Genomic DNA, 26,117 nt, shown 5'->3' with positions numbered 1-26,117 from the left:
TGAAGAGTATATGAGTTTGCGTTGACTAAGACCCGTATAAGATTTGGTGAAAATATTCAGCATGAGTGCCCTAGGTGATAGGGGTATCAAAATACCTCTTTCTCAATTGAGGACGACAAGCTACGATGCTTTCATGGAACGCCATCCCTAATTAATGAAAACACCAACTAAAACATAGAGAGAGAAAAAAAAAAAGGAAGAAATAATAAGGAATAAGAAAAAAAAAATTGTTAAAAAAGCATAATGAAGCACATATTACAAAGCACTAGGTGCTACACTGTAGTTAGGAATCCGGTAGTTTATAGTATTATTCTCCCTCAAAGAAATGAGGTATCTAGGTCAAGTGTAACACTCTTATGTTGGTGTAACCGCTTTTGTGTTTGGACGATTGAAACTGTCACACAAACCTTATCTAACCACCCTTTCAGACCAAGCAAGCAAAACATAATCTATGACCAAAGTGAGAACTATAATTGTGACAGAGTGACAATTTGTTGCAACTCTATTTCTTGTTAAGGGTCTAATAGATATGCTTCCCCACCAGTAAATCAGATGACTCTCAAAGGTTTGGTATCACTTGTCATTAATTTAATTGGCTTAGCTGAGGGAACAAGGAACAATGATGCCCCTTTACCTTCTTACATGCTATCCAGCCATATAGAAAGTAACAAGCAACAATCATCTGAATCTACATCAGCATCAGCATCCAATTTTAATGAGGATAGTTGGTGTTGTGTGTGCTTGTCAAGGTTAAAGGCCAAAGATGAAATCCGTGTCCTTCCTTGCTCGCACAAATTCCATAAGAGTTGTGTAAATAGATGGCTTAAGGGTCGCCACAAAACGTGTCCACTCTGCCGTTTCTCGATGGGAGCCGAGGAGAAGTCTCATCGTGCAGAAATGTTCACTGAAGAGATGTTAATATGGTTTTCTTCTTTCCATGTAGCTGGTATGTAATGATCCAAGTTTCACCATGGAATCTATATGTAGTTTTCTCCAAGCAGAGCCTTGCTTTGCTTCCAAGTTTTGTTTATGCAAGGCTTGTGAATCTGATTTCATGCAAGCTTAATCGAATTGTTATGGCTTATCATGCCTGCTCTATATGAATGAAAATGACCAAGTTCATAAGGGGAAATGATTTACATTCCACCTTTCTTTTACCTTATTGGGGGATCGATTCTCTTCAATTTACTATGTCTTATGTACATAGAAGAGAATCTACCCCCCCAATATTTGATAATGAATTACATTATAGGCAATAATAAGTTAATACTCAATATACGATGTCCATTCCTTCCTGAGGCTATCTTCATTCTCATCAAACTTCTGAGCCTTGATTTTATAGAATAACATCAACTTTAAGAAAACATCATCTTCAGCATATACAACCTAAATTTCTTCCTTCAGAAGTGAGAGATCTTCAGAGGCGAATATTCTCTAATTATTGTAAGCAGTTGCATTCACTTTAAGCACACACTTCAATCTCCCTGGTTCCTCAAAAGTTTCATATAACATGCCAAGATGCTCTGTCCATAGTGACATTCTTAGTTATGAAATATCACCTAATTTGATAAATAAAATATCCGATGGTAATATTCTATATTGGCACATAAGAGATAAGAGGTTCATATACCATTAAGGCATCGATCAATTTTCTCCTCACAAACACAGCAACAAAGGGTACAAGATATAGATAGTTGAAAAGTCAAACTAGCAATGGTTTTTATTTGGTTACTTATAACCATGATGTCATTAGTAGCATGGAAGGAAGTAATTCAGATTCAGTAGGAGGTAAGGGTGATTTCCAGGTCTATTTAAGCCTGAAATCATCCAATAATTCCACATAGAAAAATGCCAACTAACATGATATCTAACACACTCTTTATTTGTTATTGACTGAAATTTATTGGAAATTATAAAAATTTGTAGATTTCATTTCTAGTTTAATGAATTTCACTCATGATTATATAATTTCCAATAAAATTATAACCAATAATAGAATGTATGCTAGATTATGTACTGCTTGTACTCCTCTTTGGTATATTTGTAAAATGTAGTAATTTTGGATAAGTTACACGATTTTTAGCTCGTTATTGCGCTTATGTTGTGAAATCACATGTCATTCGCCGCTGCACAAAAAGAGATTTATAATTAGAAAAAGTGCTGCAAGAAATAATGCTTATGCGGATTTACAAGATCTTTGGTTGATGTTAGCAGATCTATAACAAGCTCTATGACAACGATCACCCCCCTAGTTAGCATGCACATAAATCATAAATTGGCGATATTTATAATGCTGCAGAGACCTTAAATAAAAATATATTCGCAAACCTTTCTTCATCAGTGTCTACTATGTAAGAGAAGTATTAGAATAGTCAAGAGAAAATGTTGTTAATGTAGAAACACGAACAGACATATAATCAAGAGGATTAAAGTAAAACATTTGGATGTATTACGAAAATATCTTCTATATCTTCATGCTAACGAAGAAAAAGCTATATATCCTCAGTCTCAACTATCAAAATGGATTAAAAAGTATGGTAATGGTACTTTTCAATGGAGGATGTAGACTGCTAAATGATCATTTTGTATGAGTTGTATTTGATTTATGTTTGACTATTTGTAATTGATTTGTTTGATTTATTTTTATTTGACTGATATTTTCATCTTGTATTTTATTTATCAAGTTATTTAATGGAAAAAAATAATTGTATAAAATTCAAGTTAACTAACTTAAACTTTCAGAAATTGATTTTCAAAATTATTATCAATTTATCCTATTTCAAAAAACAAAATTTGAAATATACTTAAATGATAGTTGTTCTAAAAACTTAAATGATAGTTGTTCCAGAAACTTTCATTTAATACATTAAGGAAATTAGTTTCTACAAAATAATAATTTTTAACTTTAATAGAAACTAGTTTTCACAGTGTAATAATTTTTAATACATTTCGAAAGTAATTTTCAAATCTTTGAATAAAAAATTTTGGAAACTAATTTTTGAAGAATTACACATTTCTAAAAATACATTTCAAAATAATTTTCCAAAAAAAATATTTTGTCAAAATAAATAAATAAATGAGGTGCTAAGGAAATAATAAATAAATAAAATCCCGGTAGTTGCTATATCCACTTTCTCTCTTTACTTATTCACTCTTCTTTTCAGTTTGTTTAAAAAAAATATCCACTTTAGAAAAAAATACACTCCCCTGTTAACATACATCATTTTCTCTTTAGAAAAAAATATACTCTCCTATAAAGAAGCGGCGCTACACTCTGCATGACCCAAACACGGAAAACACCACTCAGAACAAAAAAAACAAATAAAAGAAAGAAACCCATTGATAGAAGCAAGAACTCTTTTAGAAAGAAACCCATTACCACCCAAGTTTCACAAAAAAATGGAGTTTGTTATTAGGTGTTATTACATTGCTGTCAAAGATTTCTATCCGCCTCTCCCTCCTCCTCTTCAACTTTGTCGTCATTGGCATCAAAAGTGTATTTTTTCTAAAGATGACATTTTTGAAAAACAAATTGAAAAAAAGTAGATGAACAAAGAGGGTAAGTGGATATACTGCCTAGAATCCCCCACACTTTGAACATAAACATCAGCCCAATGTATACGTTTGAGCCTTCAGCTGGCCCAAATACTCAATGTCAATTGTCAAGTGAAAAGGACAAAGTTTGACCGGGAAAAACAAAACGAAATTTGAAAATGACACAAAACATAAAAAGTTATTCCGTTGCCGGGAATCGAACCCGGGTCTCCTGGGTGAAAGCCAGATATCCTAACCGCTGGACGACAACGGATTTCTGTTTATTATTCTATTTTAAATATAATTATAGAACTTTGTTTACAATAAATTTGTCTTATAAAATATTGCATTAAAAGTATTTAGTTAAATTAAAAATTTTACTCCATCTATTTTAAATTTCGTTTTTATTGGTTTTCTTTTCAAAATACTATAACATTTTTTTTATCAAGTAAATATTAATTGTTAATTTTGTTAATAGGAAAGACCAAATTCATTTTTTTTTCTTTTTTTCTTCTTTCTTAACCACCAACCTTATATCTCATACCACTAATAAAAAAGTGACTTTCAAAAAATTAATGTGACATTTTTTTCTTCCTCATTTTGCAAATGGTGTTAATTATTTCCTTGTTTTCTTCTTTTATTTTACAAAAGTGTACATAATTTTTTTTTATCTTCTCTATCAAAGTTGTATGGTGACATGATGATATAAAGAACAAAGTTAACTTAAAGGAAGAAGATAATGGAAAAGGATTAATCAAAGTGTATTGAATCTATAATTGATTGATTACATGAGGTGAGGTATGTTCCTCTTATATACAAGGCATACAAAGATAATTACCTTGCAACTAACTTGCTATTTGAACTAACTATTTTTCAACTAACCGTAACAAATTCTATATACACTAAGATCCCCCCTCAAGTTGAAGAATGTATGTTAGACATTTCCAACTTGGAATACAAGAACATAAAAACACCAAAGACAAAGCCTTGGTGAAAATGTTAGTTAACTGGTTAGTTAAGGAAATTGGAAGTAACTTGAGAAGACCAACAACAAGCTTTTCCTGAAATATGTGACAGTCTATCTCAATGTGTTTCATACACTCGTGGAAAACTGGATTAGTTGCAATATGCAGTGTAGACTTGCTATCACAAAATAACAAAGCTGGTCGAATAAAGGGAATCCAAAAGTCTTCAAGCAAATAAGTCAACCATTGAATCTCACAAGTGGCACTAGCAAGAGAATGATATTCTGCCTCTGAGGAACTGCGAGAAATTATTGTTGGCTTCTTTGATTTCCAAGAGATTAAAGAATCACCAAGATTAACGGAGTAGCCAGTGATTGACTTCCTTGTATCAATGCAATTGGCCTGATCCAAGAGTACCCTTAATGTACCTAAGAATTTTGTGAACTGCTTGAAGATGAGCAGTGATTGGTTTTGAAACGAATTGATCGAGATGCTAAACTGCAAAAGTGATGTCAGGTCGAGTGTGTGTTAGATAAATCAATCTACCAATAAGCCTTCAAAAAAAAGAAGCATGTATGTCAGGTAATAACTCTCCTGGATGTTGATGTAGTCTATTGTCATAATCAATGGGGGTCAAAATAGGCTTAGAAGCTAGGAGTCCAGCATCATTCAAAATGTCAAGAGCATATTTGCATTGACAAATGTTGATACCTTCAGAATTTATAGCAACTTCAAATCCAAGGAAATACTTCAAATCACCAAGATCCTTGATTTTGAAAACATTATCAAGCAGCTTTGTAATTGGGAAATTTCAGTCAAATCAATGCCAATGAGAACAACATCATTTGGATACACTAATGATGTTGTAAAAGAGGAATTTAAGTGTTTGGTAAAAAGGGGGTAATCTGATTGAGAATGATGATAACCATGTGAGATTAAAAAAGTGGAAAGTCTAACCTACCACTGTTTGTTGGCTTGTTTAAGTCCATGTAAAGATCGTTGGAGCTTGCAAACTTGACATGGTTTAAGAAACTGCATTCCAAGGGGCATAATCATGTCAACTTCCTCGTTGAGATCACCATGCAGAAAAACATTGTTGACATCAAGTTGCTTAAATTGAAGGCTGCAAGAGCAAGGAGAATTTTGACAGTGGTAATCTTGGTCACTGGTGAAAAAGTATCCAAGTAATTTTGTCCCTCTATTTAGGTGTAACCTTTGGCAACCAAGCGTGCCTTGTACCTCTTAATTATGCCATTAGACTTGTGCTTTATTTTTTAAACCCATTTACAACCAATTGTTGTTTTGTTGGGAGGTAAATCAGTGATAATCCAAGTATATGTCCTTTCTAAAGCTGTAATTTCTTTAGCCATGGCTTGAACCCATTGTGGATGTTTGGAATCTTTTAAGTAATAGTTGGGTTCAACTTGAGATAAAATACTCATGACGAAACTATTATACTTAGGAGACAAACTATCATAAGAAAGGACATAAGAAAGGGGATAACGAATACCTGAAGAATAAGTGGTGACAGTTGATATGAACTTGGTGTGATAGTCTGTAAATCTGCTTGGTCTATGCCTCTGTCTATTTTATCTACGATGAATGACATCATTAATCAAAGGTTATGGTTCATGGTCAGAGACAGGTGAAGGTGAAGGAGGGTCTGGTGATGGTGTAGACTTTAGTAAAGAATTAATGGTGGTGTTTAGTAATGAATTGGAAAAAGGGTTGACTGTGGAGGGTGTATGGGAAATATGAGAATGAGGAAGTAATGGTTTTGCAGAATCATGGCAAGGAAAATTATCCTCATGAAAAACCACATTTTTGGAAACTTCAATAACCTTTGTGTGTAAATTGAACACAACCTTCTTATGAGGTTTAAAACCAAGAAAAACACAAGGAAGAGCTTTAGGATCTGACTTCTTTCTCTATGCAACTAATGTATTAGAATAACATAAACAACCAAATACATGAAGTGTAGATATGTCAAATTATGTATTATGCGACTTTTCATTTGGGGAAACATTATCTAGGAATGGTGTAGGAAAACAATTAATCAGTAATGATGTATGAAGAATAACATATGACCAAAATAGAAGGGGTCAATGTGATTGAAACAACAAGGCTCGTGTAACATTTAAGAGGTGTTGGTGTTTCCTCTCAACAATGTCATTTTGTTGAGGGGTTTCAACACATGTGGTTGGATGAATGATGCCAGTTTCATTAAAGAATTGATGCATTATAAATTCTGCACCATTGTCAAATCTGACAATTTTAAATTTAGTATCAAACTGTCTCTCAACCTGATTAATGAATGCTTTGAAAAGTGTTTGTGTATCGACTTTTGAGTTTAAGGGAAAAACCCATACATATCTAGTGTGGTCATCAACAATAGTAAGGAAGTATTTATAACCATGTATAGAGGGAATGGCACAAAGGTCCCAAATGTCAACATGAATCAAAGCAAAGGGAAGAGAAGCATGAGATGTACTATTAGGGAAAACAAGCATCACAAACAATATATTTATTAATGGACAAATATGGGTAATTTGCTTTCATTACAAGAATCATATCATGAGACGGATGTCCTAATCTACAGTGCCAAAGATCAAATGGCATCTTATTGCAAGAAAAAATAGAATAAACAAAATTTGCTAAGGAACTTAAGTCTTGACCAACAATTGATTGCATCTGAAACTTGTACAAACCATCATTCACATCAACTATACCAATCATCTTCTGGTTGGTAATGTCTTGTATGAAACATTTACTGGCACAAAAAGTGAATTTAAAATTCAAAGAAGCGACCAATTTAAAAATAGAGATGAGATTGAATGTGAAACTAGGCAAATATAGGACATTTGTAAGGTAAAATGACTCAGTAAAGTGAAATGTCCTCGAATGAGTGACCACAACTTATTCACCATTTGGTAACTTAACAATAATGGGTTGAATTTGTTTATATGAAGAGTGTAAGCTCAAGGAGGAAGCAACATGATCAGTTGCACCAAAATCAAGAATCCAGGCAACTGAATCATGCTTAGTTATAGTGCGAGTAGTTACATTTCCTACAACAGTGTGAACTGAAACATGAGAGGGAAATGTATCGATCTAATTGATGTGAGAAGAAGTAGTAGAATTTGGATTTGCTACATTAGATTGTTGTTGAATCAAAGCAAGTAAAGTATGATATTGTTGTGGTGCCAATTTCATTTCATTGGATTAAGAAGTACTTGGATTTGAAGAGTCAAAATGTTATTTAACACCATTATTAACACTGCTTCTAGTATTGGCTACTGCATTATTTATTGAATTCCCTTGGGGTCTATAAAACTTGTGGTCAGGAGGGTATCCAATTTTCTTATAACATTCCTCCACTGTGTGGCTAGTGATGTCATAGTTTGTGCATACCTTGTTTCCTCTTCCACTCATGGTGCCTCTACCAAAAGATCCTTGACTTCCTCCCCCTTCTCTATTAGATGAAAAGTTGGAAGGAAAACCATTCTTTTGATAGCGATTCTCCATTGTGTGATTGTCTCTACCACAATAATTATATGAAACTCCAGAATTTTTGTTTAAGCTAGAACTTTTAACATTAACTAGGCTTAAATTTCTAATCATATTTGAACTATTAATTTGTCTCTCTTGTTAAATCACATAAGAGAGTACTTTAGTGATCTTAGGTAAAGGGTCCATCATTAGAATGTTTGATCTAACATTGGTGTAATTATCATTCAATCATCTCAGAAATTGCATGACTTGATCTTGAGTCTTTCTTTGTATCATAGTAATTAAAGCATCACAAGAACATACATCTAGTCTCACATGTACATATAGGATCAGGTCTATAACTATCCAATTTATCCCATATAACCCATAATTTTGTGAAATATTCAGGTATAGTGGTATCACCTTGTTTTATTGACACCAATTCTTGTTGAAGATCTGAGATACATAATAAATCCCCTTGAGAGTATTGAGACTTCAAATCTTTCTAGATGTCCACTACATTGCCCATCCATAATATGCTTTGATGATTCAAAATTAAAATTGGGTGTACCAATCACGATACTACCATATTGTTGCATCATTTACAGGCTCTCAAGAGAGCATGGTTTCGTGCGAGCTTGGATATTGAATCATCAACAAATTCTACTTTATTCTTCACGCTAAGTGCTGTAATCATTGATCTACTCCACGGATTATAGTTAGTAGGATCTAATGATGGTGAAACCAAAACTGGTGTAGGATAATAAAGTTATTAATTAACTATACTCATTAGAAACTTAATGATAATAACTCAAAAAGGAATTAACTTTATGAATATGAGGAAAAAGCGCCAGTCGATAAATACTCCCCTTCACATTCTATACTCCCGAGTCCCCACCTTCCCTTGCTTGTGTGTCATGTTTATTTTTCATCATGTTCATAAAAATATGTTATATTAAAGGACCACTATTAAATGAAATAAAAGTACAAATCATAAACAACATATAAGCATATTATTAATAAACAAAAAAATATATAAAATATAAATCACGTGTGAAAGGAAATATGATCTTCAAGAAATGTGCTGGAAGTATTTCTATTTACAGACCCCACCTTACCTTAGAAATGAAGCAGTCCATTGGTTTAGAAAGATAATGTAATGGTGATTACTTATTAAGCACTATAGCAATAAAAATAATATGAAATCATCTTATACTACATTTTGTCCTTGAAAAAAACAAACGCTTTAAAAAAATGTTTCAAAGAGCTTTGAGGCATAGCAGGAGTTTTATGTCACGGATCCAACCAAGGTTTGATCTTCGAAGCAGTTTTGTGCCATTTTCAAAGCAGATCCCGCCACCATAAGCATTTGGGTTTCCCTTTAGTTTTGTGCAATATTCAAAATCAAGAACTTTCGCTTCTCATATCCCACCTAAGGAGGTTAGAGTTAATGTTCTTATACAATGCGATAGGATCATTTTCATTTCCTTATTCCTCCGAACAGTACAATACGTGCCACTTTAAAATTTTGAAGATTGAGATTTATTTATTTATTTATTGTATTCAAAGCGGATTCCAACATTATCATCATCATTTGGGTTTCCCTCTAGTTTGTTGCAATCTTCAAAGTCAAGAACTTTCTCTTCTCAGATCCCACCTGAGGTTTGTATTCTTATACAATGCATCAGGAACATCTCCATTTCCTTACTCCTCCATACAATTTGTGTCACTTAAAAATGTTAAAGGTTGAGATTTTATTTATTTGTTTTAAAGAGCTGGTTTTGTTTATCCAGTGTCTGGTTGGTTTCAAATGCAAGAAAATGCTTATCTTCTATTTACGAATGTTAGGACATGTTGGTAGATATGAGAGTGATGGTATTGTATTGTATGGATATTGTGATGGTACTCATTTTCGTATTATGGTTTTTGGTAATGGGAGGGAGACTTTTTGTTGGTTGTTCTGTATTCCTCTGTCCTGTTTATTCTATTACATTTTGTACCAGTTTAGCAGGACATGATTTATAATACGTTCCCTTGCTTGTTTCAAAAAATTTATTTGTCTGAAAAGAATCTGAAAAACACTTTTTTCTCTGTTATTCTTTCTTCACCTGTTACGCCTTTCTCCCTCCATCCCTCTCTCTCTTTTTCTCTCAATTTTGGGAATCGAGGAATTACTGCTCAGCCTTCATTTTCTTTCAGAAAATTAACACAGAACATTAACTTGTAAGAAAGTACCTTCCCTTCTCCTTTGTCAATACTCAATAGTGACTTCACAAAGTTGAGTGAGGAATTCAAGATTCTAAGTCAGTGAGTACAAATTATAAAAAAATAAAATTAGTAATTTAATTATATAAATATAAATGAAATAAAATATAAAAATATAAAATTTTATTTATAAATTTAATAAATTTAAAAAAATGAGGGGATACAACTGCACATCTTTGACTCGCTGTGGGTCTGTCAGTGACGAAGGCCATAGGCAATGTTTCAGCCCAGGAACATGTGGTAGCTTCAAGGATGTGAAAAACATGTTGTGGATAGTAAAACAACTTACAACCACGGTTAGGACTTTGTCATCAAATGCGAGTCAAGCAACAAAATTTTCCTTATTGCATAACGACTAATCATAAACATATTATACTATATGTGATAATCCTTCACTTTGAAGTTAGTTAATTCTTTGCATCTGCAAAGAGGCGCCATTTTTCATGTCTTAGCATTGCAAGTATTTTTAACTCTTAATACATAATGAAGTTGGATAATGATTCACATGCAAGAAGATTTTTCATACACCAAACTCTTTCTGTTCAAGACAAAACAAGAACATTAATGATTGCCAACAACTTTATAATTGTCAATTAAATTCACATTATGTAAGATTTGTAACAATCACAGTCATACATCCATCAGTACAGGGAATGATTTCCATTTATAATAAAAAAAAATTCGTCATTATTGCAGTATGTGTTCCCACCGCTGGATGTTTTTGGCATCGAACGGTGTGAAGGTTAAAAAAAAGTAGTGTTTTAAACTGTTAATTTAAATAAAAGTATTTTTTTTAATGCAGTATGAAAAAGATGAAGATCAAATGAAGAATTGCTGGGTGTCATCTTTTCATATGTTAACCTACAATTGGTAGCATCCAGTATGAAAATTCCTAGAATCCATTAAAGCAGTAAATAATCCTGCAAATAGAGAAAACAAAAAGTGGAAACCTGAAGAAGATGATTTGACTGTTATACATTATCACTGTGAAATGAATGTCCTAAGAGGAGAATAAGACAACTTATTATAAAAAAAAGAAAGAAGAGAATTAGTAAATTGGACTTTTTTTTTAATAAATAGTAAATTGGACTTAAGACGTGCAGATTCAGGAAAAAAAAAAAACTTAGAACATGCAGAAAGATGTGCATTGAGTGAGTGAATGTGCCGCTGAATAAATCTCATCCATTCATTCCATTTTAAGCCATGTGTCATATGCTCATTAAATGAAATGAAAATGTCCATTTCTTTTGAGTAATACTGGAGAGGGATGACGTAAAAATTGGTTGAGCGAGAGATCAACACAGGTAAAATTTCATCTGCGTTTTAACTAACTTTTGACTAAATAAATTTATTTTTAATTGATACTTTTTAGGAAACTTAAATTATATTTCTTATTTATCATTATAACTTAAAATTAAACTTTCCATTAATAATTTTAATTATTCGATTTATCTGACTGTTTTCTATATTTAATTCACAGCCATTTGATTTTAGTTTTATAAAATCTCAAATTTTATCAGAAAATATGTTTTTGATACATGTGATTTGAGAATAAACTCACTTTAGTTATAATATTAATCCTACGCTGACTAACTATTTTCTCGACAATACACTATATTTTACAAAATTTCTTCATAAAACTCTAATTTTTATCCTTACTTTGACCTGTAAAACATGAGTTTACGTTCAAATAATTATTTCACAATTATTTGAGACTTATTCTAGTGTTAGGATCATTTGAATGAATTAGTTTGAAATTATGCTCGATTATCTTTCTTTCTATTAAGATTGAATATTGATGATGCAATAAAAAAGATCTTTTTAGTAATATTTAAAACATGAAATTCACAAAAGGATCATTATGAAAATAGAGATATAGGAGGTTGAAAAAGATAGATTCAATTTGATAGGCTCCAAAGAGGTGATATGATATCCTTGAATACATTAATTCGAAAGAAAAGAAATCGACTCGTTACTAAACGATTAACAATTATTCAAAACAACGAAGTAGTGTGAGACAAATGACGAAATCCAAAGGGATCAATTCGCGTTCAAAGACATGTCGTGATCAATCATGAAAATTAGTTTTTATAAATAGACAAGAATGTATAATTTTTATTTGGTTACGAACATTTGCATATTTTCTGTAAATCAATTCTTCCGCAACTGTGGCTTATTTGGTGTAATGGAAACATGTAGTTCTTGCTCATTTCTTTTATTTTCAATTTTGATTTTGATCTCCATTCTACTTTCTATAACTCATTCTCCTTTCTATAACTATCTATAACTCATTCTTTTTCCTATGACTCATTCTTTATTGATTTTGAATATTTAGCTAGTCTTATGTTATTGTGACCATGTTTATGTATTCGAAAATGTTTACAGTTCAAGTATTATCTTGTGTTTGTCAATAAAACTTGTTGACATTTATACAAATTAACTATTGTAGTCCAAATACTTTTTTTATACTTAATACAAAATTTGTTATTGCAATAAGTTTCTGAAAAGATACACTGTTTGTTAAATTAAAAATCTAAAGATTGCTAGTTTTGAAAACAAAGAACTCTAAAAGTGTTTTGGTTTAGTGTAACTAGTTCTAAGATTAAACACTTATCTATTGATTTAAAGTTTCCAACCTAACGCCAAAAATTCTGGATCAACACCTTACTATTAGTCTTTATAACAAAAAATTTAGTATTTTTAATTTCTATATCTTGTTAATAGTTTTAGTCTCTGTTATCAGTGATAATAATAACAATTAGTGAACTGATATTGGGAACCCATGACTTGTTATGTTACCTAAAAGTCTGACAAATTTAATGATGCCTAATTTTTTAAAAAAATTATATTTTTATTTTTTCATCTATTGAAATCAATTGATGAAATCTTTTCCTTTAACATTCACGTTAGGTGGACATACCCAACATGTTTTTGTTCCAAAATTTTATATTTTAATTGTGAGATACACCTTGAAAGAATGAGTGAACTTGGCGTGACGGAATTTAGGAGGAAAAAAGAACAAAAATCACTCCTATTGTTGCGGTCCAGTCAAAGGTTTTTGAAGGAACCTAGTGGGCCTAGCTTAATGGTGTGGTAAGGGTTAGTCTTCTCTCCATTAGGAGAGAAAGACAAAAAGGATCTCTACTCGTGTGAAAAAGGGGATATATGCATGTTGATAATAATCAACAATTATATTCCCCATTTGTGGTACCACATTGCCTTTTGGAAAAGCTATTATGTTGTCTGCCATACGTGACTAAATTACCTAATCTGAGAACATTCCCCGTGTGGAAGAACGTATTCGTCCACTCTTGGGTGGACAACAATTCGATCACAAATGAAATGAAAATATATATATACTTCGATAAAGAAAGGAGAGGGAAAAAAAACAAAACGCCTTTTAGGCCCCTCCGAAACAAAATCACAAATTGAACTGCATCAAAGAAAAAAGGCCCCAGCCAGCAAATTAGGAAGGAGCAGAATCTGATGATTCCTAGGGACCGCAAAGCAACAGCAATTATGCTCCAAATAGCAACTTATCCGTTATATGTAGTATCTTGCAACCGAGATTATGCTCCACCACCTATGTTTTTGTTTCACAAACACCTTGGATTTATTTTAGAGTTAATTTTTCTACTATTTACACTTTTTTGGTGTAGAATATGTGATAAGATCCATTTTCGCTCCAAATATTCAAGACAACTAAATAACTTAAGATTTGAATTCAAAACATCCAGGCTTTCGGTGGTTACACTACTAAATAATTAAATATAATTTTTAAAGCAAATATTTTAAATATAATAATCTTATTATATATATGAAACCCATGGATTAGATGATAAGATAGTTTATTTTACAATATAGTATATTCTAATTAAATTCTGAATGTTATGTACATTTTAATATAGAATTTGTTAAAAAAATGAATATCCATATTAATTATATTTAACAATTTAAAATTGATTTTATTAAAATGAGTATCACTCAATTTAAAAGCAAATGGGCTTCCATATTAACAATAATCAACCGCAAACAATTAGCCATACGTGTATTTTTTTTATTTTTTATTTGCTGAATAACCATACATGTATCTTACACTAGAGATAATAATTTAAAACCTCTAAGTTAAAACAACCTTCTACCAAATTGATTTGTTTGATAGTAATATCTGCATTTTGTGTTGTAACCAACTTTACATTTGGAAAATATTTATGACCGTATTGTTTCAAGCCCCAAATGTCTGCATAAATAATGTTAAATGGATGTTCATAATTTGTTGTGCTTGTGGCAATAAGGTGATTTCAATTACTAATTGGAAAACTTCACATGGATCGTGAGCGGTTAATGGAATAAAATGTTTTTTTTGCATTGTATCAAGTTTAAGTTTGTTATGTGAGAGATAGCTAAATCTTAAAGGTATGCTTGCTTTAGGAAATAAAAAAAATAGTGATATAGGAATAAATAAAATTTAAGTTATTCGATAGAAAAGAAAATAAAAGGAAAAAAAAGATAAATTCTTTTTTTTTTGTGTGTGTGGGAAAGTGAAATAAAAGAAATAAACAATATATGTATAAATTAATGTAAATAAAGAATGAGATGTGAGAAAAATAAAGGTGTTTTTATCTATGTATCCAAAATTGGAAGGAAGATAAGACTGTGAGACCCATTCCATACCTACTTTGCAGCAAAACAACTATCAATAACGATATGGTTCATCATGCCTTCATCTATTTTAGGATGCTTATGTTATCAGATCCGCAGTGTTTTACGTATGCATTTAAAAAGTACACATGTTTAATTTTAATGATTTCTAATTATAATGTTTTCTGTAAATCCAATTTAATTTCACATTTTTAGTTAGTTTAATTTATATAATATCACTAGACGTTATGTAAGGGATAGAAACGAGTCCCACATAAATTTATTTTTTGACAAAAATTGGGCAGAAAAGAAAGGGAGTAAAACTATTTTTATGTATAAAGTAAAAATGTTTTTATTTATGTTACATCTCATATCTCATCTTTCATTTAGAATATTTATATCATTTTACACATGCACAGATATATTACCATCTCTCATTTTCTACACAACCAATAAGAGCAAAATAAATATTTTTATTTCCTTTCATTTTCTTTTCTATTAAACGACTTAAAAAATCACATTTTCTATTACTTTTCTTTCATTTTCCCTTCTTTCCTTGCACTTTCTTCTTTAAACCAAACTAACCATAAAAATAATAACTAATATAATTTTTAATTGATTAATAATAAAAATCTTTATACTGATGCATAGTATGTAAAAATTAAATCCGATAATTAATTATTATATTTTCGAGTTGATGCTTGTAATCTTGAGGCAACGAAACCCGTTTGTTTTCATTTTCAACTGGCTAAAATCCTGTGTGACTTCATTAATCATGAAACATGTGTAATATGTTTGGCTGTCTTATGTTACTTTTAATCGTAATAGAAAATAATACGATCGAAATGCATGTGATGGCGATAACAGTACATAATTATTTTTTTAAAAAAAACTTTTTTATAAATGAAATTAATTGTAACTAAATGAGTTAAGTAGAATTTTTATAATCATAATTCTTTTTTAATTTTAATTTACTCTTTTAAAAAACAAAAAAAATAATATGTAGTTTTTCGCTTCCAGGTGAAAAAAACCTTTCAACATCATTTTATTAAATTAATTTTACTAAATTTTAAAACTAAAAACTATTTACTATTAAGCTTTTGGCCACTTCCTCATGTCAATGATGTCATGATAAAGTCATATTTGGCAACATATTTGAAAAAATATTTTTTATTTAATTTTTTTAAATGATAATTTTTTTTAAAAGAAAAATGTGAATCAATCAGACATAATAATACTCGTTGCCCATGGTGGGGGGAAAGAACAAAACGTCCCGTCGTGCAAATATCCTCCAGCCTATAAGACTCTTTGGTTTCCTCTTTGGCTCTTCCTACTTGCCAGAATAATAATTAAGTAATCACTAATTGACTATATGAATTAAAATTATAAAATCAAATAAAAAATTATTATATAATTTTTTGTAACCAAGAATATTATTTAAAAATTATAATTTTAAATTATTTTTATTTTTATTCAAAAATTAAATATTTTGCTAAAAATAAGAAATAGTGTAATACTAAATGGGTTAATAGATAATTTTTTTATTAAAGTATTAAAAATAAAAAATTTAACTACAATTATTGCATTATAAGCTTGACTACTATTTGTTCAGAAAAAAGCTTAATTACTATTTTAAGCAACGTTTGAAAATATTTAAAATTAATAAAATAAGTTCATTTATTAAGTATAATAAACTAATATGATAAAGCTTATGATGAATACATCTATTAAGTTATTGATATTTTTTATATATACCTAAGAATCAAACATGTAATTAAGAAAATTTATCATATTCATACACCATGTTCACGATTGAGTTAAACTACTTGATTATTATTTGTTGATATAAAATATCTACTAACATTATTAATTATTAAAATATAACAAAATTTGTCTTACCACTTTTAATTTTTAGTGAAATCTTTCCTCCGATCACCCATTTTTTATCCCTCTAAATTTAGTTTGAAAGAACCGAGTTTAATTCTACTGAACCCAATATCTTAGTTATAATATAGAGTGTTTAGATTAAAATAGTGTTTCCATATCATTACTTATGATTAAAATATATAACTAAAGCAATCTTAGATATGCTAGCCAGCTAGGGTAATTAAGAATGGATAGTTTCTTTTGAAGGAAAAGAATATGAATAGTTCACCAAACAGACAGCTTTCCGCATGAAGAAAGTTCAGTGATAGAGAAGAAAAATGCAACGCAAGACGTCAAAACTAGTTAAGAGGGCAATACCATATAAAGACCCATCAAAATAAGTTCCCCTCAGGGAACGCAAAAGCCCGTTCTTCTTACTTCGCATTAATATCTCATACATTCCCCAAATTACTCTCTAACGTCTATAAAGGGAGGGATTTAAACGTTGAAGGGTCATGACCACAAGTCTAGAAATGCATTAAAACCCATTACATCATCTTCACTCAAAAGGGTAAACCGGAGATTCAGGGGCCGCATCTGATCGAGGTGGACACTAAATAGTAAATAGAGACTCCTCAAAATGGTGCCGTAGATGCTCGACATAGGGTGCCCTTCTTCTTTTGCTCACTGACTGCGGCTTCATACAACTGCAATCACATAGTATAATAGGGACAATCACCTTTTACTAGTAGTGCAATATCAAAACACACACACACACACAGTTACTGTTACCAAAAGAATGAACTACTGTTATCAAGTATGTGCAGTGACCAATAATTAACTATCTTCGCGGGATAACAACAACACGAGTTATTTTATTTGGGTGTTGATATTTCCACACTCAAGTTTCAAATACTTAAATAGAAAATCTTATATTCTCTTAATCTCTCTCATCCCGTTAAATCATATCACCTATCATACTTATATTTCTTTCTTTTCTCTTTCAACTCTCTTATATTTCTTTCTTTTCTCTGTCAACTCTCTCGATATATGTTAACAAGCTTTGATTGTCAAAATATCTTTTTTTCTTTATTTTCATAGTATGTTTTCAAGATATTTTCTTTACTCCTTTTCAAAAACAGTTATATATATAAAAATCTTACTATTATTTTTGTTATTTATTTCTCTTCCTGATATTATTAGTTGCATTGTCCTTCAATTATATTTATTTTTTACGAGATCGCATGGGGACATATGCTTGAGCAGAGTAGAAACATTATGAACACTGAACTCTCTCAAAGTAGTTACATACCCAAGAGTAGAGACTTAAACTCAAAATTATAAACTACAACAACGCCCTGTTAATTGATTAGTTCACACGTTTAGTGATCCTTCCATTTTATTAATTTCTATTATTCTCCTGAATAGAAATGTAATTTCTCGAACCATAATTATACCTGTTGTTGCTGTCTTTTGAGCCTTGCGTTCTCTTCCTTTAAGTGCTCAACTTCAAGCTCCAGTTCATTCGTGTAAGCCTGAAGAAACCAAAAAGCGAGACATGTTAAGCATTGTTTTTTCATTAAAAAAAAAACGAAAATGATATAAACTGCATAACATAACCCGATTACATATATGTTTCATTCCGTCAACACTCAACAGTGATGTTTATATATACATATATATATATATATATATATATATATATATATATATATATATATATATATATATATACAATTTTTTGTTTTCCAGTGACATCCTTTTTTGGAGACAATTTTATTCAACACACGTGGAAACATGAAAGATGACAGAGTTAACTAGTCACTGTGGTTTGTTTTGATGTTGCTATGATACAGAAATAGGAAGCGAGATAGATACTATTCCTGTTTTCTAGCACGCGATCGTGCAGCGGACTCGCGATTCTTGATCATGCGCTTATTTCTTCTGTCGCCTATGGTGCTGCAATGGTCAGCAGGTTGAGCAAATCTTTTGTTGGAGGGTGGAGGAGGGAGTGAGGAGGGGTGTTCGAAACGGAAGTGGTGGTGATGAGGGAGAGAGCTCAAGCTGAGAGTGACGAGAGGTGGGGCAGGAGAGGCAGGGGAGAAAAGAGAATTAGCGGCGGTTTCTGAAGAGGCAGAGGAAAGTAAGGTGGTGTTTGGTGGGTCAATGGTGGTGAAGGGTCGAGCCAGAAAGTCTTGAAACATAACGCCTTCGACGTTGGGGCGAGTACTAATGGTGCTTTGCTCATTTAAGGTAGCCAGGTTAATGTCTTTCCACACCTCTTCCATGGTGAATGGGAAAGGGAAGTGAGAGGGGGGGGCAAGGGGTGTGGAGTACCGTTACACTATCATTGCTTTGCTTGCTTAATATTTTCCAACCCTCTGTGCACTTGTGTGAGTGGTCATATCTCACTCTCCACACGTGACACACGCGTGAGCCAGAAACCCTAACCTCACTCTGCTCCCACCCCGTTAAGGAATGCTTTGGTTGCGGGGAGAAGTTATCACTCAGGGACACATTTTTTAAAAGTAACCTGGGTTTTATACTTATTTTTTTTATATTTTAATTTAAATATTTTTTTCTTTCACACAATTAAACCTACCATAAGAAATCATTTGGTAGAGCTGAATGAGAGTTGAAAATAGATAGAAATCTTTCACACAACTAAATATACCATAAAGAATCATTTGGTTGAGGTGAAAGAGACTAAAAAATACATGAAATCAACAATAAAATTTTGTGAAATTTATACTTTTACTTTTTACTTTAATTTAAAAGATATACTAAGGATTGATTCGTTTAAAATCTACACTTTTATATTTTATTTTTAATTCAAAACTTTCATCTCAATTTATTTTCATTCTATTTTTTTCACTCTACCCAATGGACCATAAATTAATTATAATAAACTTATTTTTCTCAATTTCATCGACTTTACCCTTACTTCTTTTGTCCTTAATTATAAGATTCAAATTAAATATGATGTTTTTCTTTAATAAGACTTAATTCCTATTGTTTCTCACATTAAGTATTTACAAACTATAATACCTCTATTTAATAGTAGTGATAACACAATTAATTAAAAGAGACAAAAGTGTTCATATCTAAAAAGAATATTAATGACATGGGTAAAAGTGTGATGTGATGACAAATTGGTCCTTAAAAGATAAAAAATATAAATTTAGTATCTAAATATGCAAAAAAGTGAGACATTATAAGATCATTTTTTCGTTAAATTGTAATGTTTGAGGGTTAATTTGACATTATATTTTTCAAGGATAAGTTTAGCATTAAGTTGTAAAGTTTAGGAATCAATTTATCATTAAATTATTTGTAAGATTAATTTGTTACACTTTGCATATTCAAAGACTAAATTTAAATTTTTCATATTTAAATGACTATTTTGTCGGTGTCTCGCACTTTCAAAGATGAATTTAAATATTTACCCAATATATAAATATAAGATAAATTTATTATTATCATTTAAATTAATAACTTTCTTTATATAATCCTAATCAATTAAATAATTGAATCTTATAATAAAACTAATAAAATATTTAATTGTGATTGTATTGATGTGACAATAAAGAAATTAATATCATGTATGTATACATATAATATGTCACATCAACATATCATCAATTAGATATTATATCATTAATTTTTGTTTAAAAAATTGACAATAAATTAATGGTGAATCAACGTTACTAAATTTTAAAAGGTTAAGAATCAAATGTATAATAATATTTATTTTTTGAATGACCAAAATTGTCCAATTACAAAACAATAGAAATAAAAAAAATGAAGTTAAGACTTTTTAAATTATTAAGGGCTTAACCTTTAATGATGTCATCAATAAAGTTTTGGAATGCTTAATTGATGATAGATCCCAATTTCATATTTTATTTGTTTATTTTGGTTGTGCAGATCCGCAAAGTCATAGAAAGGACAAGGCAGAAATCACAATGGGTTAATGTCGGTAAGTTGTAGGATTATAGTGTGCTAAGTCATTGATTTACAATGAGTTTAGCCTTTGGTAATTTGTTTTAATTACAATGGACTGAGTCCATAGTAATTCCCTTAATGGGATCTAGACACAAACAAAATGCATGAATGATAATGGGTTTAACCTTTGGAAATTTGTTTAAATTATAACAGTAGGTACTTTTATTAAGAGTGTTGAACTATGAAAATGGTTGGATTAAAGTGTAATATATATACCAAATACTATTATTAGGATTCCATTATTAACTTAATTAGTTTGTGAAATTCATGAACTGTGAAATGTATTAGATAATAGTAGTTAATTATCTATTTTTCTTAAAACATTTTTTGGGTATCAAACATAATCTTATGTCATAATTTATTGCCTCTAATAAAAAAAATAGCAATAGAGCTAAGGAAATGAAGTTTTTCATCATGTATCTCGTCTTTTGGTATGAATAATTGATAATTAACAATTGTCTCAATTGGCAATTTATAGTTGAAAAAGAATACTATCATAAACAATTAATTGCGTAAGAATGAAGTATATGTATTGCGCCTTGTGCAGCTAATATGCATGTTTCACAATATAGTGTTTGGTTTCACATTTCTTTGCCAGTTAAGAACTGGTTGAGTGAGAAACAATTATTTACTGTTTGTGCATTATTTTTGCGCTTGAATCGTCTTAAAATATCTTATAGGTTTAGTATGTTTGATAAAATTAACTAATAAATTAAATGAAAACTTTAGGAGTTTAAGGCTGAAATTTTATAAATTAATTGATTTAATTAAAAGAATTGGATAAAATTAACTGATAAGACAATTGATAAATGTTAAAACAACATATATAATATTTTTAATATTTTAATTTATTTTTAATAACTTATTATTTTAAAAAATAGGATAATAATTTTTTAAAGTTTGTATCATAAAAGAATGATAAAAATTTGGTGATTTTACTCATATTATTTAAAATCAATATTTTACTGAACTGACATTGTTTTAAATTATTATTTTTTAAAAAAAATAGAATTAAATTAAATTATGTTTTAAAATAATTTTTTAATATTTAAAAATTTATAAAATTAATATAATTCAAAGAATTTTTAACCTTGACAAACAATGTAACAATAATAATTAACAAGTTGGTTGTCGTATGCTGGTAAAAATGTTAAAATAAGTAAAATAATATTAAAATTGAATAAAAGAATAATAGAAGAAAAATTAAAATAAATTAGTGACCAGATAAAATTGAAAAAAAAAATAGTAACAAACAAGTATTTTATAAAAACAAGTTAAATTATTAAAATAAATTTGTGTACTAAACCAGATTAATTTGATAAAAAAATAGTTTATAAATTATTCAAAGAAAATTATAAACTAATAAAAAAACTTTTAAACAATCCAAAAAAAACGTACACTTAGTCCTAGCACGATTTGTACGAATCTGTTGAAATCAACTTTCGAAAAAAATAAAAGAAAGGCTGATGTTAATCCACTTGTTGAGCCACGAGAAGAGCCGTTCCATAATGTTTTAAGGACACGCTGATTTGACACGTGCATCAGTTGCCAAAGTACATATGTAGATTGTCGGAGGCATGTAAATTACACTGTCAAAACTTGTTGCTCCACCTATTCAGACTGATTCATGGGTTAAGATGAGTTATTTTCGGAATCTGGCTAGTTCGTTTGGATTATGAACTTGTTAATCCAGTACTCCGTTTTCTTCCTTGGGAAATCATCAACTCGGATTCTGTTTAGATGGATGTAAGTTTTCAGTTTTAATTTTTGGTGTTAAACATTTTAAAATAAAATCTGTTTGGTACATTCACTTTCTAGCTTAAAGAGGTGCTAAATCAATTAAAATTACTGAATTCAGATAACTTCACTGGTTATGGATGTTAGGAAGTTAGCGTCACATCGACACCATATTTTACGATAAATATGTTAAATTATGTGATTACGTGATTTTATACTTGACATAACTTCAACTAATTTCAGAAGTTAAAACACACAGACACGTTTTAATATAAGTAATTGTGCCCTTTCCTCATCATTTCTATGGGGGCCCCTACCCTCACCCCAACCCCAGTAGTCAATATAGGAAGCTTGTTTGTGATTTTTGTACATATAGACACTATGCAGTGATAGTATATCAGTATATGTATTTTTTTCCATGCAAAATACAGAATTATATTAGATTATTTTGAATTTACGACTTTTGAATATTGTTATTAAGAGTAAATTAAACTGAGCTGAGGCAGCTGAAGTTTCGTGAGTTTACACATCTCTTTTTATTTTTTCAGCTTTTACATCAACTTTCTCTATAGGAAAACACGATGTAATATTTTTCCAATAATCAAAGAGACTAATTTAATGTATAAAGAGTGTGAATGTAATATTTTTAAATAATTAAAGAAATTAGTATAGCTGTAAAAAAAAAAATTTGCACAATCTCATGAAGTTTCAAGAGGTCTCAACAGTATAATTATTGTATTATTAAAATGAATCTAAATGTTTTGGAATCTTAGGACGTGATTCTCCGAAACCACAAATGACAATTTTGGCATATACTAATTTGATATGTTGAGATTAATTATGAGTAGATCATTCCACCTTGTTTGACCCTAGTCTTGGCATTAATATGAGTAGATCATTGCAAAGTTCGCATAAAGGACATAACATCTCAAACCATTCAAACATGTTCGTAGATGACCAATTCAGAGTTGAAGAGGACCCAAGACAATATTCTCCTGCAATTAAGTTCTTAACCACTTTGGATTATCACCTATAACTTCTGCCAGACTACCACTATTTCGCCCACTCAGCATTGTCATGGTCATGACGATATATATTGTTGCTTCCACTAATGATCAAGGTGGTCATGGTTACCCTAGCTTGATTTATAGGACTTTGATAATTATATGTTAGTTAAACCATTTTTCATCTTTTAGACTTTTTCTTCTACTTTTTAATTTATACTTTCATTTCCTATTATGTGTGTTTGATTAATGTACGGCATTTGATTTTGAATGTTACTTCGATAATTTTAATTCATTTGATTTTACTTAATTAATATATTTGTTATTATAATTGTGACAATGGTTGTATTTCTTATAATTATAACTAGGTTTTTTCAATACAAATGTAAAGATAGCAAAGGAAAAAAAAACAAAAATTGTATAGGTTATTTAGCAACCGAAAAAAATCAACAATTCATCGTCACTAACAATTCGCGTTAGAATTGAGTAGTTGTTAATAAGAACCAAATACAAATTGAATTTTTAATGTTAGCGATCACTCTCGTAAACCACTTACCAAATAAATAGCAACAAGTAACCGAATTAGTGACCAAAAAAGTAATGTGAGAAAACTGTAAGTACGTTTGTCCTCATCAAGTAATAAAATTAATTATCGTTCCCAGAGGGAGGGACTGTGGTTTCTACTTACTAATTTATCATGATTAATAAAAGTTAAACGGGAAATGATATTTAATTGAGAAGAAAATAATGAGAATAAATCAAAGGTGAAAGACTAAAAAACAAAGAACAAATACGCAAGAATTATCAAGATTGGGAAAATTCAATATGAAAAATGGTTCGGTGCGCAACAGTAAACACATTAGATGAGAACACCACACAGGGTGTGAACATTGTTGTCAACAAATTTAAGCATCCTGGAATGTGCTACACCTATGGCGAGCACCACATTCAGGATGTGGACTTCTGTAGTTCAAGTTTCCGAGTATCTTTTTGCACCACTGTAGTGGGTTACCATATTTATATTCTCCTGTCAATACTATAAAAGTAAGTATAGTAACGTTTAAGCTTTTAAGAAAATAATTTGTTTAACTTTTATTATATACTAATGGCTATGTTTAATAAAATTAACTATAAACTAAGTAAAATGTTATAAGCTAAAGTTAGGAATTGATAGAGTTATAATAATAATAAAAAATGATGATGTAATGATAATATAAAATAATTTTATATTATTATCTAATAATAATTTAGTGTTATTATGACTTTTAATATAATTTTTATAAAATTTAACATAAATGATAATATTTGATTGAATGAATAACTACGTAAAATCATTTTAGATTGTAAATACATAATTTTTTTCTCATAAGAATATTTGAAAAACAAAAATATAACAACAAATTAAATATGTGAGTATAGATAAGATTATTTTTAAAAAAGAAATTCTCAAAAAAAAATTATGTTATTGATTTTGTTCAATAAGAAATCATTTAGCTAAACATATACTAAATTAAAATTTACTGTATAATTAGATTATAAGAACTCTTTGAAATGAAAGTTAATACCTGCTTAAATGTGAAACTAACAATATTTAAACATCATATTTGAACAATAAATAAATAAGTGTATTATTTTTTATATTTTCTCTCATTTAATTATGCGGAAAAAATCAAGTTATAGAAGAAAAATTATAATAGAAGCCACTTAAGCTTTTTCCCTGTTTTATGAAAATAAGGAAATAAAATTTATTTAATTAAATAAAATTTATTTAACAAAAATATATTCCTCAATTTTTTAATCAAATAAAGAATGTATTGTTAAGCAAATTATTATTTTTTGATAAAGATAGTTAAGTCACTTGATAAATTTTCTAAAATTACACAAATTTTTGGGAGTTTTACAATTAAGGGTATTATTTTTTTAGATTTTTTGTATAGAGTCGTTTTCAAATTATTTTTAAGTAGGGGGTAAGTTGTTACCACTTCCAAATAAGTAATAAATCATAACACCTATTATCACTTATTATTTTTTTAATTTCTTTTAATGGAAGTCGAAAAAAAAATTACACTTCATTTTAATTTTTTACTTTATTTATGACTTCAAAGTCGTAAAAGTTGTAAGTTTTGTTTTTTTTATAACTTTGAAGTCATTTCTTTTATTCCTTTTAAGTTTTTATTTCAAAATTTTTTATTTACTTGTATCTTCTTTTTTGTTTTGTTTTCAATTTTTTTAAAAAAATTATAAATAATTTTATTTATTTAATTATAAAATAAACATTTTTAATTTTATTTGTTATTAGTTTTATTTAATATATTGTATGTATTTTTTATATGGTTTTATTTAATATGTTATATACTTTTAAAATATTTTTTATTTAAACTATTTATATAAACTTTGGGTAATGTTTTATCTAAAATGTTTTGTATATTTAAAATTTAGATTATTTTGTATATTTAACATCGTACTAATTGTGCATATAAACAAACAAGTAGACAATTAATATAATTTTTTCTTTTTATGTTTCTATTTAAGTTGTATTGTTTATTTTATATTAATATATTTTGTCTTTTTTTTTAATTTAACAATTACTTTGATTACTAAATTATTAGAT

At 29.5% G+C, this 26,117-nt stretch overlaps 2 protein-coding genes and 1 non-coding gene across 3 annotated transcripts; 1 reads left to right on the top strand and 2 right to left on the bottom strand.

Moving 5' to 3' along the window:
- The first annotated feature begins 437 nt into the window (after positions 1-437).
- Positions 438-1,276, top strand: LOC114419563 (probable E3 ubiquitin-protein ligase ATL44). Its single transcript, XM_028385276.1, has one exon. It carries the CDS (start codon positions 553-555, stop codon positions 952-954), a length of 402 nt encoding a protein of 133 aa, XP_028241077.1. The 5' UTR covers positions 438-552; the 3' UTR covers positions 955-1,276.
- Positions 1,277-3,736: 2,460 nt separating this feature from the next.
- TRNAE-UUC lies at positions 3,737-3,808 on the bottom strand. The gene has a single exon. It is a non-coding gene; the product is annotated as a tRNA-Glu (tRNA).
- A 14,799-nt stretch (positions 3,809-18,607) lies between these two features.
- On the bottom strand, positions 18,608-19,107 carry LOC114405660 (bZIP transcription factor 27-like). The gene has a single exon (XM_028368107.1). It carries the CDS (start codon positions 19,046-19,048, stop codon positions 18,638-18,640), a length of 411 nt encoding a protein of 136 aa, XP_028223908.1. The 5' UTR covers positions 19,049-19,107; the 3' UTR covers positions 18,608-18,637.
- Positions 19,108-26,117: the final 7,010 nt, after the last annotated feature.

Source organism: Glycine soja, chromosome 1 (assembly GCF_004193775.1).
Source record: "Glycine soja cultivar W05 chromosome 1, ASM419377v2, whole genome shotgun sequence".
NCBI classification, from domain to species: Eukaryota; Viridiplantae; Streptophyta; class Magnoliopsida; order Fabales; family Fabaceae; genus Glycine; species Glycine soja.
The sequence above is the reverse complement of the archived record's forward strand: the minus strand, read 5'-3'. Positions and strand labels throughout refer to the sequence as shown.